We start from the raw sequence: 19,651 nt of genomic DNA, 5'->3' as shown, positions 1-19,651 counted from the left end.
GACTGAGCGTTTTCATGTCTGTGAATCATCTTTTTTTTGTCGAATGTTTGCATGCCTTTACTGCATCGGTTCCGTTTGCATGTCCGTCATTTTTTTGCGTTTGTTCACGCGTCCAGCTTGAGGAGCTTTATCGTCAACTGGAGAAAACTAACGATAAAATCTATCTCACGAGATCTCGAAAGATGTACGCGCGTCCCGGCGTGCCGAGCCTGTTCTTGTGGACCGTCGAAAATTTCGACGCTACAGGTTTGACGTACTGCTATTCGTGTAGGATTATGTGATGGTGGTGCAAATAAAAAATAGAAGATTTTGAAGAATTTCAGATAATTCCGCAGAAGGGGATACCCGGATAGCACAATTTTTATGAACGATTGAATCAGTATAAAGTGGACTGTATATTATATCTGATAAGAAACGCACATTTGACTATATGTGCTATGCTGTCCTATTCCGTCTTGTCAAATTCACTCTAAACACCTGCTGTATTGACCTTAGGGTTTTCCTGAGGAAAATCTTGTATCGTTTAAAGTCTATTCTCCAGGTCCAAGTAGAGACCAATACCTTTCAAATAAAAGTAGGAACAATATGTCGGTAGTTGCGTATTCTGAGACTGTTCAAAATGACATGCGTGGATTTTCCGACATTTCCTTGAATAATAGCCTGCTGTTATATTTGAAATTCCAGCGAAAAACAAATTTACTAACGTCGCTAGACTAATAAGGCTACCGGTACATGCAGATGTATTTGAAAATGGTAATTAATGAGTTATTTTATTGTAATAGTCTGTTATGTTGATAATGAGATGGTACGTAGTGTTGCGTCACTGTAAAAGCAAATACTTTTTGAATATGTAATGCAAGTGAACGCAGCTTTCTTTGGTACCAAGTAAAAGTGGCTCTGCAATACGATGTTGAAATGCTCATGTATAATGTTATATTTATTTGATGAAATATCGTTCTCCAGAATTTGCATTGCATTAGAATCACCGTTTCACTTCTCTTGACGCCTGCTACGATAACACCGGAGGAGAATTAACCTCGGCCAATCCGTTGAAATTCTCCGGGCTTAACTTCTCATCGTACGATAGTAAAATGCAAACATCCATACTTACAAGCAAAAGTAGAGTGTCTCACTTTTGACCAAACTCGCACGCATGTTGAGTCGGTGTTTGACCTTTTTTTCTGCTTGCGTTCCCTATGTGTTGGCATGGTTCGTTTTTTCAACCCCGCTCGTTCTCTGCACAGTAAAGATACTGATTATTTTTTCCGTCCAGCTCTCGCTGATCAGTCGATGCACGGTATGGAAAATGCGGTGGAAACGCTGAAATCCATTGACAAGGCGTCGCCGTTTCCCGAGATGAAAACAGACGACGCAGGTTCGATAGTTCGAAGATACGCTTTTGTGCTGCAGACATCAGACTTGTACAGACTACTCATTTAGTTAGTTGACGGTCAACTAACTAACGTTTTTCGAATAGTTTTAGTTTTAGTTGCAGATTTTGAAAATTCAGTAGTTCTAGTGTAACATTCGACAAAGATATTAGTTGCTGAACAACTAAAAAGCATGTGGCGTCGTTTTGCGTGAATCGAGATACCGGTGTTCTGTTGATTTTATGTTTGTGCACTTGTGCGGCCATTGCTACCCAGGAGTCATCACTACTAACGGTGTCGTAGCCAACGGGTGGGTTTTTGGGGTAGAAATCCCTCCCATTTCAAACTTGAAACCCCGTCCTTTTGAAATGTTGATTCTATGTCTGATAGTAATGTGTTGCCAAGGTGAATGAAATCCAGTTCAGTGCAGTTCTTAACGTTTAATGACTTTTCAACCCCTTAGCCAGAGGTGGGCACTTATTTTTTCTGGAATGAGAAGCGGGAATTACGTTGGCAGGCTATGTCAAAAGTTTGCACTATATTCTGTGGTGAATTAATTTTTAAATGTTGTTTGCTCTATTTTTAGTTCTAGCTGCGGGTTTCTGAAAACTGAGTAATTCTAGTTCTAGTTCTAGTTGAGCTTTTTGAAAATACGATAGTTAGTACAAGCCTGGCAGACATACTTATTCAATCGTCCTTAAAGGATGGCCGAACTTGATACCAGATGTGATCACCAGTAGAAGTAAAGGCAACGTTCATAAATTTTACTCAAATACCAATAGTATGTATTCTATGCGTAATCTTGCCTAAAAAGTTAAACTATTAAGTAGAAGTAATCTAAAATCATGACCGCTTGAGTAAGCAGTGAAAGTATGCAAAATGTACTTAGTGCTTCGAAAAAATGCAAGTGCTGACCGCCTCTGCTCATTACCACCCTACGGTACTTCATTATCGAAGAACGTAGAAATGACAACCTTCTTACCAACCGCTTCCAGATGGGTACAATTTCGTGACGCTTTGGTGCCGCAACGTGAAAGTCTCCGCCGGACGCTTCCAGTGCAGGTTACGAAACTATCCCCAGTACTTGATGAACATCACGGATTGGAAAATCTGGGGGAAGTTGTGTGGGGCTGAACAACGGGGCTCTGAATCCGCGCAGAGAATAGGCAAGCTTTTCATCGGTGATGTTTAATCGGTGATCGTCCTACACTAGGGTTGTTCAAAACTAACTAATTCCGATTCCGAGGATTCACTGATTAAATTGTGAGGTTGCTTAAAAATGACTGCATGCAATTTGGATTGATTCCATCTGGTACATCTGAACGAATAGTACAGGAGTTTGATAATTTTGAATCCAAAGTTATTAAGTTGTCTAAAAGAATGGTGTGTAACAATTTTCAATTTTTGCTGCTCGCTTTCAACCGATCGAAGCGAAATGATTGAGGTTAAAAACTTGGATTCGCACAGATGTCCTGGACGGTGGGTTATCCCAGGATTATCAATGAAAAATTCGAATAACTTCGCACCTCCAGATGGTAATTGCGTCAAATTTCTTCTGCATCATTTTTGTAGACAACACAACAATTTTATGGGGGTTGACAGTTAAATTCGAAAATTTTATTTTTCATTTTTATGTAACAGAATCAAAATTTTCAAATACCTGTGTATTCACATTTGCCAGTCGGAATCATGTCAAATTTGGGGTGCGGCTTTTTTTCAGGCAACCTACCAATTTAGTCAGTGAATCCGCGGAATCAAGAAAAAAGTTATTTTTGAGCAACCCTCTCATACACTACACCCATAGCAATGAAACGTGGACTTGAAACTTTGAGATGGTTAAATCTGGCGGTATGCATCCAACCATTTCATACTCTGGTTTGTAATGACTGGAATCGCGATTTTCTGATGACTCGAGTCATTTTCTCGAAAGACGTAAATTACTCGACTTGAGTCAAGTTGTGTATTGACTCGACTTGGACTCGAGTCATTGCGCGTTACCCGGACCAAGTCATATGTCCCGAGTCTCAGATGGTCAAAATGCGCCAGAAACTGTTAAAAGTGAGGAAAATTAGTATATTTCAAATGTGAACCATTCGATATCACCAAACCTAGTTATAAAAAGTGGTTTTATCAAGACTTCAACTCGAAACTGAGCAGTCAACTCGATGACTTGGACTCGAGCTCGAGTCATAATACCATGACTCGGACTCGACCCTCTGCTTGCTGACTTGGACTCGGACTTGACTCGGTGGTGAATTAAAAATGAATCGACTTGACTTGAGTCAAAACTGTAAAAGTGAGATAGACTTGTGACTTGCTTACAAGCCTGTCCATACTAATTTAAGGACGCTGTATTTCCAGAGTATGTGCCACTGCCCGCTCCGTGGGGTGCTGCTGAAGTGAAACGTAACATGCCGGCATTGAAGTTTTATCACGATTTCAGTAGTGACGTGCAAACTTTCAACATGGCATGGGGACCGTGTTGGGACCCGGCCTTTTCGCAAGTGAGTGTTATGGTTTGCCGCAATGTTGCATATTGTGTTCCGGTGTTTTTGTCCCATAGGGTCTAATTTTTTCTGGTACAGCTCAATCTTTTGGATTACTGACTTGTCTTTCCGTATATAGTTTGTGTTATGATGAAATTGAAATGAACCGCAGTATAGAATTACAGTGGACAGATGCACCCGCGTGTAATTCGGTAACACCATCTAAATCAGGGCTCTCAAACTTGGAGGTATGCTTGAGACCCAGAATGTTTGTCCCTCAAGTCCGGGCTGCAATAAGCATTGAGATCTTTCTCCGTTTTGTGACTCAAACGCATAATTTTGATTTGAAAACATCGCTAATTCTGCCAAAACGTAGCAGAATTGAATAGGTACAGGAATAATGTCATATTCCTAGCATACTTTATCTAGGCATATGTCAATGAAACGCAGCGTTGGGTAGTCATTTTCTAGCTTCATGTGCTTGTGTTTTCATATGTTGCACGTCCTTATGCTTCAATCTATGAATAATCCCGTAGCTTGATCACGGCGCTTTTTTCGATGCAGGTTAACATGGCGCTCAATTTACTGAACCGTCCGTCCATCGATCCAAGCAGTCCGATGCCGTGGTGGGACAAAGCACGTGTGATATTCCACGGGAGGTTGATGATGTCAATGGACAGGTTAGGAATGTTTAATGTTTCATTTCGTTTCAGTTCATTTTATTATTGATTTAGTCATTTGATCATTGCAAAACACCATAAGATTGTCATACAATTAATATGCAGGAATGAGTCGAAATCTAAACTGGAAATAGCCTTTCAATCAAACACCCACCTTGGCCTACAAATATTTTTATAAGAACACATTAATCAGAGACATGGACATTGAATGGAAAGTGACATAATGTAACATAAAAGGTACATGCAATGCAAATGAAGTGGCCTGTTTTGGTAGGCGGAATCGATATGTCTGATTGCGGTCCGGTAATCTCAGGCACAGACTAGTATGGTATTGATTCAGTTGAATTTGTCTCGAATGTGGGCACAGACAAGCTCGTCGACTGTCCTATTGCTGGCGAAATGCTGTTCCGCAATCGTGGTCCGTTGTACTTGATAGAGCGTTGCATTCTCTCGTAATTAGTGCTCTTTTGCCAGAAAAATATCTAAAGTAATTAAACCTATGTAATTTGCTGGATGTAAATTGTTCTATAAAAAATGTTCCCCTTTAACGAGGAATTTGATGACAACGTTTACGTCTGAAATGGAAATTGTACGGCTATTTCCAAATATCTTTGTTCACAGCATTGCTTTTAACGTCTCAAGGCATTTTCTTGCATTTTCGTTGTGTACATTTTCTAGTTCCGATTTTGCTGTGTTTTTGGTGGATGAAGATGGAAACATATTTTTATCTGTTCTTACTAGATCCAGCCTTTTGCAACTTGCCTCTTTGGACCCTTACAACACTACTGAACACTTGCATTGGGATTGGAAGTCCGTGTTGATGGATTGGACTAACGGCAATTTCTTATTCAAGGTATGATTTGCCCGTAATAACCTGTGCTCATTTATGGATGTTATATTTATGCCGATACTTTCATCTGGTGCACATTTCGAGTATGTGATTCCAAAATTCTTGATCTGCTGGATCAGACGAGTGACACGTTCGAAAAGGTTTCTGTGCTGGAAATTTTTTCGTTGATGCTTGCCAGCATTCATATTGTCTTTTTCAAGTCATTGTATTGCAATGGTCTCCCCAGACTGGGCTATAATGAAAATTTCTGATAGTTAATATGTGTCATCTAACTTTGTTACACTTTTGAGGCAGTCTAACTTAAATTATGATTCATGTGCTGTTTGGTTGACGCAACCTATTACTTCTCCAGGGGGACTTAGACATTCATATTAGGAACGCCTCCAAGTACGACGACATCCGCTTTTTGCACTTGCCCGGTTTGAAAATGGAATGGGACATCACTTGGCTGTGTAAAGACGACGCGAATCCAAACGATCACCATTCCGTCGAGCCGTGCGCTCCCAATAAAGTACTCGGTACGTTCCGAATCCAACAGAGGGGAAATATGGAATTGTATATATTAAAGCTTGTATAGTAGGTGACAGTCAGGATCACGACTCGTTTGCAAATTTTCGATCACAAAACCTGAATCTGTCGGTCAGTCTGGATGTGGACCCCACAAAATCGGAATGCGCCGAGGGAAACCGCAACCCTGAAGTGTTATTTTATAGGTAAGCGCTCATTTTTAGTTGTTATACCGCTCGGGCTGCGGCAACGAACATCCAGTCTTGTCGGTAGTAGATTCTTCTTGAACAACGGTACAAGTGGCTTTCTCTACTCTCTAATTTGAAAAATTTTAGTGTGCCGATTCAATCAAATGCTGGTCGTCTCCTAATATGATTATGTTAATGCGTTCAAATGTTGAGCATAGAATGCCATAGATGAAGTGAAAAAATGGAAATTTGGTGGCTGGTGTGATTTACTGTGTACGACGATGGTTCATTGGTCTTTTGCGGTTAGTGTCCTGAAATATGTCTTGGCTTATGTGCTCTTATCTGCCTTCCATCAATGTTAAAGCGTGTCGGTAAACACATAAATTATTAATATAGCTCTAAAAATATTTGGCATCGAAATTCTCAAAAACCATCGCTTAAAAGTTGACTGCTGGGTGTTGCGAATCATGTGACGTGAGCAATATCTCCCTCACTACCCCAATACCTGATCCTTCGTTCGATTTGGCATTGTAGATCCTTTGGCAGGCCACGGATTAACGCCGGTCACCACTGTTAATTTGTCTACCCCAGCTCCACGCTGCGTTGGCTAGCACATTTCGCCAACGCCATCAACGGAGTGACCAGGCCCGTCTGCAAGGGTGCCCTCTTCAAAAACCATGCCCCGCCAAAGCTAAAACTGAGCAGGCACTACAAGAACAACACCCTTTCCTTCAAGTTTCCGAGTTTGAAAGTATGGCCGAGAGCTAGGTATTCGGAAGGCTCTTTTCCGAGGTTACTCTTTTCAGATGCGATACTGGTCTTCGTACGCGCAGCAGCTTGGCGTTGAGTGGCGATGCGGTCAAGGTAGCATCGCCACCAAGTTTCTGTACACTCTGATACCGTACGAGGGGCCTCTCATTCGCAGGAGTATAGGGGACTGGTCTTTGGTGCAGGGAACCTGCGAACTGTCGCAGACAGAGGTGAAGCTTGTGTATTACTGCTGTTTTGTTACGCTCTGCTGTAGCATTTAAACAAGGGGCTGGCAACGTACGGCCCGCGATGGAATTTTGAGCGGCCCGCAGAGAGTTTCTACCCTGAAAGTGAAATGCTAATCTGAAATTATTGACAAATTTCATGTGTCGCAGAATGAATCCCAGTTATGAAACTACTACTGATGAAACTATTTGTGTGATTCATTTGTGACCATGAACATTAACAAGACAAGGCCGCATTCCAATATAAGTGATGTTCATGTTCACATGCAGTCTTCTAAGAGTTTCTACATCTGACATGCAGCCAGAGTTCACAGAACTTCTTGACAACTTTCATCGACCTCAGATGTCTGATTTACTTAAACAGCTATTGAAGGACACTATGTTAATGTGTTCATCAAATACTGGTTTTGGTATCTATGCTTTAAACTTGAAGTTTACAGTACATTATATGCGATATATTCCTTGTATAGGTTGATAAATACGCGACTAATGTATCGATTCTGTAATCTGGCCCGCCAAGCACTTCATTTTTCCATATCAGTCCCACCAACCAGGGAAGTTGCCCGCCCATGATTTAAAGCCTTGTCATGTGCAGAGGTGATCAAGCAGTCATCGTTGGTACTCTGGTAGAATAGAAGTACCAGGGTTGTAATTACTCGAGTCACGATTTTTTGGTGATTCGACTTGACTCGAGTCATTTTTTTCAAATGCGGGAAATGACTCGACTTGACTTGAGTCAATTTGTGTATTGACTCGACTTGTACTCGAGTAATTGGTCATGACTCGAACCAAGTCATACGACTCGATACTAGGATGGCCAAGACAGACATTTCATTGTAACTTCGAAGAATAGTAACGTCACCACAGTATTGGTATGTCGCCTATCAGTCCTGATACTTGGAAAATAGGGCCAGAAACTGTTAGGACTGAGGAAACTTACGATATTATGAATGCGAGCCATTCTATAACATTCGAGCAGAGTTGAAAAAAGTGTGTTGACCTGGATTGAACTCAAAATTTAATGATGAACGCAATGACTTTGACTCAGACTCGAGTCACAACACTATGACTCGGACTCTACCCTCTACTCACTGAATTGAACGCGGACTTGACTCGGTGGTGAATTGAAAATGACTCCACTTGACTCAAGTCGAAGCTATAAAAGTGAGATTGACTTGTGACTCGTAACCTTCTGACTTGGTTTCAACCCTGAGAAGTATCGTCGTAAATTTCCACGCAGAATTAGCGATGTGCAAGTCAGAAAAAAGTAAGTCCTCTGGGCCTAGTTTTGGGATCTGACAATTTTTGAGTAGAAGTAGCAGTTTTTGAATATCATAACCACTTGACTAAGCAGTGCAATAGGCAAAACCTACTCGAGTATTTCAAAAAACAGAGGTGCATCATGAAAAAAACGATATCTCAACTCGAAATTCTTTATTTCCTGACCCTGTAACAGATGTGTAATTTAATTATTCCTTTGCTTCCGTTCAGGTGTACTTGATCAAGCAAGGCGTAGCTAGAAAAGCTACAGATGACGAACAGAATTTTGCTGAACCGGATTGCGTCTCTCAAAATTCCACTACCTCGTTTCCCCACGAGCAAACGGCATCAAGCGACAGAGGTTGCTTGGAGGCAAATTTCCTTTTCAGCCTATCGCACATGTCTTACAGGTATGATACAGCCCAGGGGTGAAATACGGGGTGAAACTCATGTCCTAAGTGTGGCACATCTTTGAAATATGATGTGTCCAAATCCTGTATTGTCCTTCTGTGACTGTATATTTACGGGCAATGATCTCATCTCCGGTTCAGGCTTGAAAATAATTTTGAAAACGCGACCAAACACGGCCGGTCCAATTCGACCATGGGTTCCGTTCCTCCCACACCTTCCAGGGAGTCTCGAGGTGGGTTCACTTGCGACATGTAATTCTTTTCCTTCCTCACTTGTTTTATTTCGAAAACTGACCGGTTTAGGCCAGTTTGTTCGGGACAGAAGGCAGAGGGGGAGCCAAAAAAGCCGGAAAGCGCCTTCGACCCCGCGGAAACCCCCGTCGCACCACCGGTAAGTGCTTTTTCCAATCAAATTTCGAATCAATTTCCAGTGTCGATTGATGCAAAGAAATGTGTCATTCCATTTGTGCAATTGACAGCTTTTAGTAAGGAGGCAGAATTTTCCTCGTACTCGAATAGATTTTTACATCATTTGAGTGATTTCCAACTCACAATCCACATGAAGTAATTTGACATGGTTACAAAATTGAACGGCCAAGCTGAGTCATTTCGAAACGAGTCACGTAGCCTACTTATGGTAAATAATGTTTTTCGAGTAGACGACATGCACCTGCATTTCAAACCTTTCAGCTTGAAATCTGCCACGTCGTCTTGTATTTCAGTAATATTTTTAAGAATCTCCTGCGATTCTCCCCTTGCCCATATCTATGTAATTCTAGCCTGTAATAAATTGGAAATCATGACATTATAATGGGATTTGCTACTTAAGTTACCGTGTTCTGCATGCGTCTTTTCTGTACCACCATTAGTGCTGTCTGTTTTTTCTATATTTCGGTTGGATGAAAAATAGAGGCTCTCTCTCTCTCTCTCTCTCTCTCTTTGCCGCAGATTGTTATTTATCTTTATCCTTTCATTCAATTTATATATCGCAGACACCATCTGGTGGTTCATGATTTACGAGCGATGTGGACCACAGACAACCGGGACGTCGCGTTTGGAATCTACGAAGGCTACAACAAAGCCGCCATACTCAAACGCAATCTCAGCACCAAAGTGCTCAAAAATATTTTGCTGAAACCGAGCGACAGTGGGTTGCGGAAGTTTTTTCTTTTCGTGTTGGTATTTTAAATTGATGTTTGTCAGACGTCAGGGAACCTGGAGAGGGTCTGTCGCATTCGAGCAGTTTCAAGTCGAATCGATCAAGCACGCCTTCTCACGGTTACGGGCTGGAGCCGATGAGCCCGGCGGAAAAAATCATGAAATCCGCCAATACAATGCTGAACAAACTCCTCTCCGATACGGACAATAGGTAACGGGCATTTTAAACCGTAAATACCTTTATAATTAAGTGATATCACTTTGCGGTTGTGTGAGAGTGGTGATCACAATCGCATTTTCTTAAATTGTGCATTTGGGACTTGTAATTGTTATCGTAAAAATTATAGCGGAGAAATCATACGTGTGTAACTTGATTGATAAGTCAAAGATTTAGTCTCAAGATTCTTGAAATACGTGTGATAACTAATCAGTGATCATACACTTAATATAATTCTTCTCAATTTCTTTCCGCGAGAAATTTGCTGGTTTCTGCACGTGCGTAGTAGCTGGCATTTATTGCCAAATAGCATCGATTAAATGGCTGAGCGTTGGTCCTTTCTAGGTTTTTCGTGAGCCCCGAGGTTTCTGAAGATAAGGAGCAACTGAACGGTGTATCATTATGTCAGATGGATGATGTCGTCAATCATAATTGGAGGATAAAGTTCTATAATTGTCAAGCTATGATGGAGGTTTGTGCTTTTTATGTGAATTCTCGCCCGTTTAGCGTCTGATTGGTACCAGACAGAGTAGAGTAAGATTTTGATGAAAATACGAGTCTTTAAGGTTCAGATGTAGCTGCGTGTTAACCATGCTTCCTATCATAAACACTGCTGTGTTCTTCATTTCAAAGATGTACCATGTGCCCAATTTACATTTCAGTTTCCAAGTGATATAAGCATTGCTCCCGAAGACACACGATGCCATGCCAGTCGTAATTATTTAAAGTTCCAAATGATAACAACTGCCCGATTATATATTCCTGTGCTCGGTACCCAAAGGAACCGGACTGGTCCTATTGTACCTACGTCGTTTGAAATACACACGCCCATAATCCAACTTGATTTCTGATCTCCGAGCCGAGACCTGCCCGTGGCGTCTGAAGGTACGATCTTCGCTTTCAGGGTCCAAAAACACAAGGCTACATCATCCTTACTGCTGCCGAAGCCGATTTAATGAACCGCGAACACAAAGTGTCTTGGAGAGACGGGCAGCTGACGTCGAAATCGTCTTGGATGGGATCATTAAACGACATGCAGATATTTGCCACTGTGGAGAAAAACGTGAACTCGTCAGGTAGAGTAGCTCGAGCTATGACCAAATTCATTGGCAAGGTAATCGAGATTGTACTGCTCAATTTAATTAAGAAGTAGCGATTTTCAAGACATGCCAAAACTGATGAAGTAGAAGTAGAATATACGTAAGTAAGTAAGTAGTTTTGTAAAGTAGTTTTAGTAAAGAAGTTGCATACCTTAAGCTGTCAACAGGAGGTGGCTAACTTCAAATTACCAGATGTATCTTCGCAACTGCTGCGTATTGACTACTGAATTACGAATGAAAGCAATATATGTATATTCAATTGATAAAGGGCCTAAATTGCCTGTTGTTATGACAAATTACAATCACGAAAGTGGTGCATTCTGAAGCAATCATCTCCCAAGCTACTTTCTACTCTACCAAAGACTAAGTGTAAAAAGTAATTAATGTCTTAAAAACTGTAGTAGTAGTAGGAGTAGAAGTAGTTTACAAACAAAACCACTTGAGTACTGCGAAAAAGTAGAAGCACTTAGTTGCTCACCTCCTATGCTTATAATACTTACTAACACAAAAGTAAGCATTTGTTGGCTATTTCAATCTTGCTGTAATGCTGCCACTGTGTGACCTACGTAATCGGTGCTATATTAGAATGTAAACATGGTCTGTTGCAATGTAAAATCACGCAAAGTCGTGTAAAATCAAATCACTCTGTCGCACGCCATCGGTAGATGTTACGTTATCTGACTGAACGTTTGAATAACCACAGGTAAATCCGGCGAAAACGTGCCTTGGCTAACCGTCAACAATATCGAACGACGAGGCCCCAGTCCTGGCATGCTGGACATCAGCGACTTGATGACCGGCGGTCAAGCTATCGGAGGTGTCGTAGCCGACGGCGTATCTGCGGGTAACTTCAATGTGTTAAACGGCTAACAAAGGCAAAGCGTTTACAAGCCTGCATTATTCAGGGTCCTTTCAACTGCAGCGTATCATGTCGAGATGTTCCTGCAAAATGTACTATGTCGGTTATGAGTTTATCGTCGACTCGGAAGAGACCGATTACGGCCAGCTGCTGACGTCTCCGACACCGGACCATGGCTACGCCAGGATTCCAGAGTTTGAGGCAGCGTCCGACGATTCGAGCGATCTGATCGGCAAGGAGAAGCCGGTCAATATCTTGACCGTTGTGCAGCCCGATTCGGAGATATGCACCAACAATGTAAGTGGCCTTGTACTGCGGTCAGTGTATCTCAAACTTTTTCCCATCGCGTACCACTAATTTGTTTTTTACCAAACAGCGTACCGCTAACTTGTTTTTCACTACGCGGCGTGTCACCTGAATTAACTGTGTTATTTGAATGTGCCAGTGTTTATTGGTTATAGGCTACCTGTGAGCTCTCGCGTACCACTAGTGGTACACAGACTGCAGTTTGAGAACCACTGTATCACATGAACCGAAATCGAGTATATCCATCGGGTGTGTTGGGTTATTTTAGTGCTAGTTTTAAGTGGTCAATGAAAGGCCAATCTTAAAAATGAAGCTATAAACTATAAAACTACATTGTCCTAATTCATAAGATCTCTTATTTATGACTTATGCCATGATATAATAGTATTCCAACCGGTAATAAGACTGGGTCGTGTGAAAGTGATGTCATTAGCCAGGCTACTAGGCTACTGATATTAGTCATTAGCTAGGCTACTAGGTATTTTTGACTGTCCTTACTTTTTAACCTCTTCTGCTGCAATCCTGGTCATGTAGTGCAGTTCCATAAATTATCTTGGACTAGGTCGCATTTTATAGTTCCACGCTAGAAAAGCTTTAAGAACCGTTGTTTTAATGTTTCGAGGTTGTCATGCGTAGGCTGCGCTCGTGTTCTGATGCCGGAAAACATCAGCGTGTTCCGTAAATTTCTACTCGATTGTAATGAGAAGTAGCTGTTTTTATATTTCAATCCAATTTTTAAATGCTTGAAGTACAAGTATGAAAGAAAGGTCTGAGACGGACTCGAGTTTGAAGAAATAGAGTGCCTCGCAGGATTTTTTGTCATCAAAATTGCAACTAAAATAGGTGCGATATTCCCACTAACAATCTGTTACCGTCACTACGCAATCTCACTCGTGACAGTGGCACGAATAAATTTAAATGCCACTTTCTACTCGGCAAAATCTAAAATAATAGTAAATAGTTTTGCTTCCAACAATGTAAAGTAAAAGAGAAAGTGGCCTAAAATGGCAAACACTCGAGTTAATAGTGTAAGGAAACAAAATCCCCTAGAGGTATATCTAGGCTCCTCCGCACCATCTCATCCGTATAAGCGGTGTCTTGTAAAAGCCTAGAAGTGGGCCGTGGTCCAAGTCGGCAGCTACGGAATACAAATGAAAAAAATTGGCCCGGCGTAAATGACCATAGTATTTGACAAACACCATGAATCCCACAAACAACAACTACAACCCGGGTCACGAAATCGCGAGGAACGTTACACGCGTCTCAGCTGTCCGCACGATTATGAATAGGCAATGTTAGAAATGAGCCAGTCCAAAAAATTTTGAGCGTCAATACCAACCTCTGTCATCTGCAGTCTCAGTATTCGATGATTCTCGACATCGTCGAGAACCTCCTGCTGTACGTCGAGCCGGGCATGCGGCAGCACTGGGAACGCGTCGACCGTATGAGATTCCAGCTGCAGCTGACCTCTATGGACGACGTGGCCAGACACAAAGACCAGCTGGCACGTTTGCAGGACGACATCAGACGTAAACTCAACAACATCAGGCAGCTGGAGAGGGACCTTTTCAAAGTCGACAGGGTGAGTGTTGGCAAAGCCCGCGGCCCGGGATCAGACGTGGTCAAAGTAGGCATCATTGGTGCTCCAGTAGAAGAGGAAGAGTAACGTCATAAATTTCTATTTGAGTGCACGTAAAAATACCCATTTCCAAGGCACATCAAAGTAAAAATGGATAGTTTAGTAGTAGTTTATCAATGGCTGTACATGGTTTGGCATATTTTTAGTGGTTGATCGGTAGTGTCTACTAGAAATCGCACAGGGTATTTTCGTGACCAACAGAAGATTGTTATTTACACTAAAATAGGTACAATTTTCAAAAATAATCACAGTTAACAGGATGAAGAGGCTATTTCACCCTATTGGGTGTGGCGATTTCATTTGTAAAGGTAATGCAAACCTATCCCCAAATCCCTACCTAAAATCTGTTAAGTAGAAGTGGTAGTAGTAATTTGTTAGCAACCACCTCTGCCCGGGATACCCGTCTGATGTGTGGATGTTGGCACAGATGCTAGACAAAGACCGGGGAAACGAAAAACTGGCGGAGGAGTCCTCGACTCTGCGGCAAACGCTCGTTGATGAGAAAGAGATTTTGAAGCGGGACAGCGAAGAACTGGGAATCATGATAAGGTACGTGAGCTAGATTTGTTACCAAATCTGGTAACAGGCTTCGAATCGAGAATTTGGATATCACTCGTTATGATGTCATAACAGTATGGTGTACCTTTTCGCGACCTGAACGAAAATAGTCTCTGTTACACATCACGTTAAAGATACCGCAACCTCTTTCATTGCGCTTTAAGAGAATGTTACGGTTTGGACAAGACTTCATAAGAATGTTACTTCCATTAAGGCGCGGAAGTTTGTACTACATGTTTAGATCAGTGGTTCCCAACATAGCGATATTTCACCACCCCAGTGAGCGATTTTCAGAAACTGTTTTGATTTTTGAGCAACCACTGCTTTAGATCTAGATTTCAAGGCTTCCACGGTGAGAAGAAAGTGCAACAACTATAATTCTCGTTGATAATACTGTACAACTCTTACTGGCACGGACGTATAGTTTCAGTACTGGAAAAACGTCGTCTCTCACTACTTGACTTGAATCATTACAATGAAAACTCGATTCGGATTGGTGTAGTCAAATTGTCTAGCCCAGAGGTCGCCTACCCAAAACGTGCTGCGGGCCACTTTTTCAAATTACGTAGAGGCCGCGGGCTGCAAGAATGCAGTATCGAGAAAAAATAGGTCACACAGTTGAGCAACCACGCTTTCAAAACTTTACATCAGCACAACACTGTGCTCTCCAAAATGAGCGGTGGGTATGTAGTTACCTCAAAAGAAGTAAGTACAAATGGGACAAGAAATATCATGATTATGAAATTCATTTTATTTTTAACTCTGAGCTGTGGACAATAGGCCTACCTGATAACGCTTATCAGCGACTAAAGAATCGATATTGGGGCTAGCGATACACGTTGCTGGCTGAAAAGCTGTCTCCTCCTAATTTTGATCTTGTGGGGAAACACCAAGTTTTTTAAGAGTCTCGTTCTTGGCAGTGTCTGGGCAATTGCACATCAAGGCAATATGTCTATTGTCTATTTATATCAGTTGATTCTCCCTCGATTGAATGACTTTGCCTTAATCAAAGACCTTTCAGCTAGTGAGGAATAATGATGTTGGACACAAGCGAATAGCTTATTTTGGAACAACAATAACAATATTTTGAAACTGGAATCAATTTCGGCATTACAAAATGCCGTAATCTCATATCAGTCCGCATAGCGTGCTGCCGTAATCTCATATCAGTCCGCGGGCTGTAAAACCGCAGGCCGCTTGTTTGTGACCCCTGGTCTAGCCGTTGTTACCACTCAATGCACAGACAGTGACGTGTTCTATTGCATATTCTGTGCATGGGTCGTAATTAAAATCGAGGTTCAGTGAGTTCGTTTTAGGGCCCCACGCATAGATGTTATTACTGAATCTTACAGTTGAATGCCATCGCCACAGCCTGGCGTGCCCATCCAGAATCTCTAGATTGTTTCCTCAGGAAGGGGATAGATCCCGCACTCAGCCCTAGGCAAAGTAGGCCTAGGACCGCGGAGGACCTTCTTCCCCCGAAAAATTGTTAAGCAAGGAGAACTCGCCTTGCTCAGCCAAGCGTTACCAAGGCTTGTTATTTTCCTTACTCATTAGTTTACGGCACGATGTGAAAGGCAATTTCTTAAGTATACTTCTAGGATGATTTACCAACGTTTACGGTGACTAGGAACGACAATCACTCTTTTTGATAGGCAATGTAATGTACATTGTGTGATCACTGCACTGGATGATGAGACGTGGGCTGATTATATCCAATACAAGTCTGAATATTTGCTTGTAAAGATACTGAATGGTAAAACTATCATGTAATAATCGTCCTGTCAACCAACCGGCCACACATTACGAAGTACAATTGTATAGTATATTCATATTGAAATGAACCCAAATATTTCAATATGAATACACGATTCAATAGCATACTGAAGGTCTGTACCTCCAAAACGCTCTACATTACAAAGTGTTGCAGGCGAATGTTTTGTGGTGACTGACTATACACTTCTCAATTTTACATATGTAACTTCCACTGAGACGCATTTTCAAGCGAGAATTCCGACCGTTTACCGCAACTCATAACAGTTAGGACTGATCCATCACCGACCAGTTGACAACCTCTTCTAGCTAATAACGTTAAAAATAATGTAATTTTCTGTTTTGTCTGTGTGCCAGATATCGCTTCAACATCCAAGGGAATTTGACAGTATCGCGAAACAAAATTACTCCCCACAATGCATTGCCGCATGTGTGAATCAAATATGGATTGACAGACAATTCCTCTGTCTGGATTTTTGCAGATGCTTCAAGGAACTGTACCTGAAGCAAAAAACCAGATCGTCGGCGCCCAGCGAGAATTCGGAGGTCGAAAAGAAATGGGAGGAAGACGCAGCCGTGGCACGAAGAACGGAAGTGTCCTTTGCGCAAGTCAAGTGGCATCTCACCGACGCTGACGGACAGCTGACGATAGCCAAATTCGAACTGCGCAATTTCCTCTACGAAAAGGTAAAGGCCTGTGTTTTGCTTCCCGTCTATCCTATGCTACACCTGAGCAAAAAACCGATAATGACCAGTGAACTCTATGACTCGAACTCGGACTCGAGTCTCTACACTTGGTCTCAACCCGTTTCTCCCTGTCTTTGAACTCTCAATCACTGTGTCCATTTTGCCCCGCAGATCAATAAAACTGACGACGCCGTCGAGCACCACTTCGAATTGGGCTGGCTGTGGCTGCAAAATCTGCTACCCAACTCGATTTACGCGGACGTGTTGAAGCCGCAGGGTGATCCGGGTGGCAGCAACTCGTATACCGTGGTGGGAAGCGGCAGCCGGCGGCTTGCTCTTCGAGCACTCTGCAAAGCCAAGCCACCGGTCGGCGGGATATCTGTCAAGGAACTTCTAGAGGTGCGAAAACCGTGCCTTGGATAAAATTGGTGGTGACGAATGGATGACGTCATTTCCAGTTTTGTTTATTATAGACTGCCACTAAGCAAAATTGGGTATCTGACTGATTACATTCTGGTCCCATTGTTGGTCATAGACTTTTTTTTAGTAATCAGCTCGCCAAAATGCTACTCATAATTCGATGTCTGTAATTTGCGTTATTTGTCAAAGGCAATCCTCCTCATTTTCTTGCAGCGCACCTGAATAGTCCATCTGTCACCCGGGTTGGCAACCACTGAAGTAGTTAATGAAGACACTTGATTTTTCTCTTTCCTATGTGCCCAGCTTTGTCGCTCCGTTATTTGACATTGTACCGTTAATTTTCAGTTTGACGTCGTGCCGCTCATCATCCAGTTGACCGACCAGTTCTTCAAGCGCATGATGACCTTCTTTTTCCCCGGCAAGAACTCTGCCGAGGAGGACGCCGACTTGCAAAGTGTCAGCAAAGATACCAGAAACGCGTCTCTGCTCGGGCTGAACGCGGGCTCGGCCAGCAATCAGCCGACGCAAAAGCCAAAGCCGCCTTCCCCTTCGAAGCAGAAACCTTTGTCTTCGTCCTCGCAGTCGCTGGCCAAGTCTCAAGACAGAGACACCCCGACCTCATCCCGCAAAAACTGGTAATTATCGTGATACCGTGGTTTCTACTTTAGTTTCGCATCTGATTTTTTAAATATTTTGTTCTTTTGTTTTTGATAATTTTCATCCTTCTGCTTGATGATCCATTAGTCGTAAGCCTATTTGTAATTTACCATACGTCTGGACGTTGTTGTTTTTTCGGTAGACAGCTTGGCTTTTAGTGAATAAAACCCTAAAATTATCGTGTCCGTACCCAGAGGTGATCATGATCAGTAACGAAGTCTTCTACTTGCTCAAATGGTTGTTTTTTTATTACTTACTTTTTTCACTTTGTATTTTGTATTTTTTGTATATGCACTCCCGACGTAACTGAATATGTTTTTGGAAACTTCACCATTGCACCTATTTGCGGTTTCATTTTTCGTTTTGCCTCAGTCGATAAGGTTCATTTGCAATTTTTCAAGTAGCCAGGCTGACAATTTTATCCATTTCTGTTCATAATGATGTTTTCCCATAAAGGTCACGGCACTTGCTTAGCTGCACATAAACTAAGAAGTTTATTTTCAGTTTAAGGCGTCCGACTCATATGCCGGAGATCACCAACGACGTTGACAAGATGAAGCAACGCGCCGCTAAAAACAACACTTTTCTGTACATTAAAATCCCGCAATTTCCGTTATGTGTCAGCTACAAGGTATGGCAGCTGTTCCCGTACGCTGCAGTCTGAGTTATACATGTGCATTTGTGGAGCAGGGTCAGAAAGAAAACAACTTCAAAGATATCCGCGATTTTCAACTCACCATCCCGATGCTGGTCTATCACAACATGACGTGGACTTGGCACGATCTAGCCATGGCTATCAAGAAGGACTGCACCAAAACCCTTCTTTCCCAGGTGTGTGTTGCAGTGCTAAGCTTTGATGTTGTTTTCCTGTGATTCAAGATGCTTGTAACATTTTCACACTGGTAGGCCTGTTCTGAGGCTTGAAAGTTCCTTCTGCTTTTGTGGCGTCAATATCAGAGGTGGTCAAAGTAGTCAAGAAAGCTACTCAAGTAGACGTAGAAGTAGCGACGAAAAAATCTACTCAAGTACGAGTAGAAGTACTTCTTCCATAAGCAACCTAAAACTACTTGAAGTAGAAGTAGAATTGACTGACTTTAAAAGTACTCAAGTAAGTAAGTAGTTTTGAAAACGATCCGAATTTGTTCACATGGATTGTATAAAGGTACAAATTGAGCTATGCGAAAGGTGACGAGCTTGATTCACATTGACGCATACCAGCAGACATTAATTTTCGATAGCATAAGCATTCGTCCACATCATGGGATGAAAATGATAGGATTGATATGGAAATGCGATACTTATCCTGTTTTCTCGAACAGCACGCTGTAGAAATAGCATGGTATGGCGCCATGCCCCATATTATAAGGTCCGTAGTGTAGCTTTTATACTTCAACATGTATCATGCTATCCATACAAAACAACTGATATTAATTATAACTCAAAGTATATGATAGTGGGAATTGGAAATGAAACATAAATACTACTTCTAAAAGTGTGACACGTTTTTCATGCCTTTAGTCCAGAAAGTTTC

At 42.0% G+C, this 19,651-nt stretch overlaps 1 protein-coding gene and 1 non-coding gene across 11 annotated transcripts in view; one reads left to right on the top strand and one right to left on the bottom strand.

Moving 5' to 3' along the window:
* Positions 1-19,651, top strand: part of LOC145433630 (bridge-like lipid transfer protein family member 2) — a 38,978-nt gene that overhangs the window by 17,946 nt on the left and 1,381 nt on the right. For 7 of the 10 annotated variants that reach the window (XM_080310780.1, XM_080310777.1, XM_080310775.1 and 4 more), the window contains 25 exons: positions 1,274-1,375; positions 2,366-2,536; positions 3,732-3,874; positions 4,421-4,536; positions 5,278-5,389; positions 5,739-5,904; positions 5,964-6,099; positions 6,673-6,832; positions 6,888-7,061; positions 8,568-8,746; positions 8,888-8,979; positions 9,050-9,137; positions 9,739-9,893; positions 9,950-10,115; positions 10,467-10,593; positions 11,026-11,197; positions 11,925-12,065; positions 12,127-12,377; positions 13,741-13,968; positions 14,453-14,574; positions 16,839-17,043; positions 17,215-17,442; positions 17,809-18,098; positions 18,631-18,751; positions 18,811-18,951. In XM_080310780.1, coding sequence (XP_080166906.1) covers positions 1,274-1,375; positions 2,366-2,536; positions 3,732-3,874; positions 4,421-4,536; positions 5,278-5,389; positions 5,739-5,904; positions 5,964-6,099; positions 6,673-6,832; positions 6,888-7,061; positions 8,568-8,746; positions 8,888-8,979; positions 9,050-9,137; positions 9,739-9,893; positions 9,950-10,115; positions 10,467-10,593; positions 11,026-11,197; positions 11,925-12,065; positions 12,127-12,377; positions 13,741-13,968; positions 14,453-14,574; positions 16,839-17,043; positions 17,215-17,442; positions 17,809-18,098; positions 18,631-18,751; positions 18,811-18,951 — 3,986 coding nt within the window. Of the gene's footprint in view, positions 1-116; positions 247-1,273; positions 1,376-2,365; positions 2,537-3,731; positions 3,875-4,420; positions 4,537-5,277; positions 5,390-5,738; positions 5,905-5,963; positions 6,100-6,672; positions 6,833-6,887; positions 7,062-8,567; positions 8,747-8,887; positions 8,980-9,049; positions 9,138-9,738; positions 9,894-9,949; positions 10,116-10,466; positions 10,594-11,025; positions 11,198-11,924; positions 12,066-12,126; positions 12,378-13,740; positions 13,969-14,452; positions 14,575-16,838; positions 17,044-17,214; positions 17,443-17,808; positions 18,099-18,630; positions 18,752-18,810; positions 18,952-19,651 lie in introns of all 10 variants that reach the window. The other 3 variants (XM_080310776.1, XM_080310784.1, XM_080310783.1) reach the window with 2 other exon arrangements.
* On the bottom strand, positions 15,999-16,150 carry LOC145434721 (U12 minor spliceosomal RNA). Its single transcript, XR_013913545.1, has one exon. It is a non-coding gene; the product is annotated as a U12 minor spliceosomal RNA (small nuclear RNA).

The sequence above is a fragment of the Botryllus schlosseri genome, chromosome 2 (genome assembly GCF_051294905.1).
Source record: "Botryllus schlosseri isolate E-star chromosome 2, Bs_hap1, whole genome shotgun sequence".
Taxonomy (NCBI): domain Eukaryota; kingdom Metazoa; phylum Chordata; class Ascidiacea; order Stolidobranchia; family Styelidae; genus Botryllus; species Botryllus schlosseri.
This window is presented reverse-complemented; position numbering and strand designations above follow the sequence as displayed.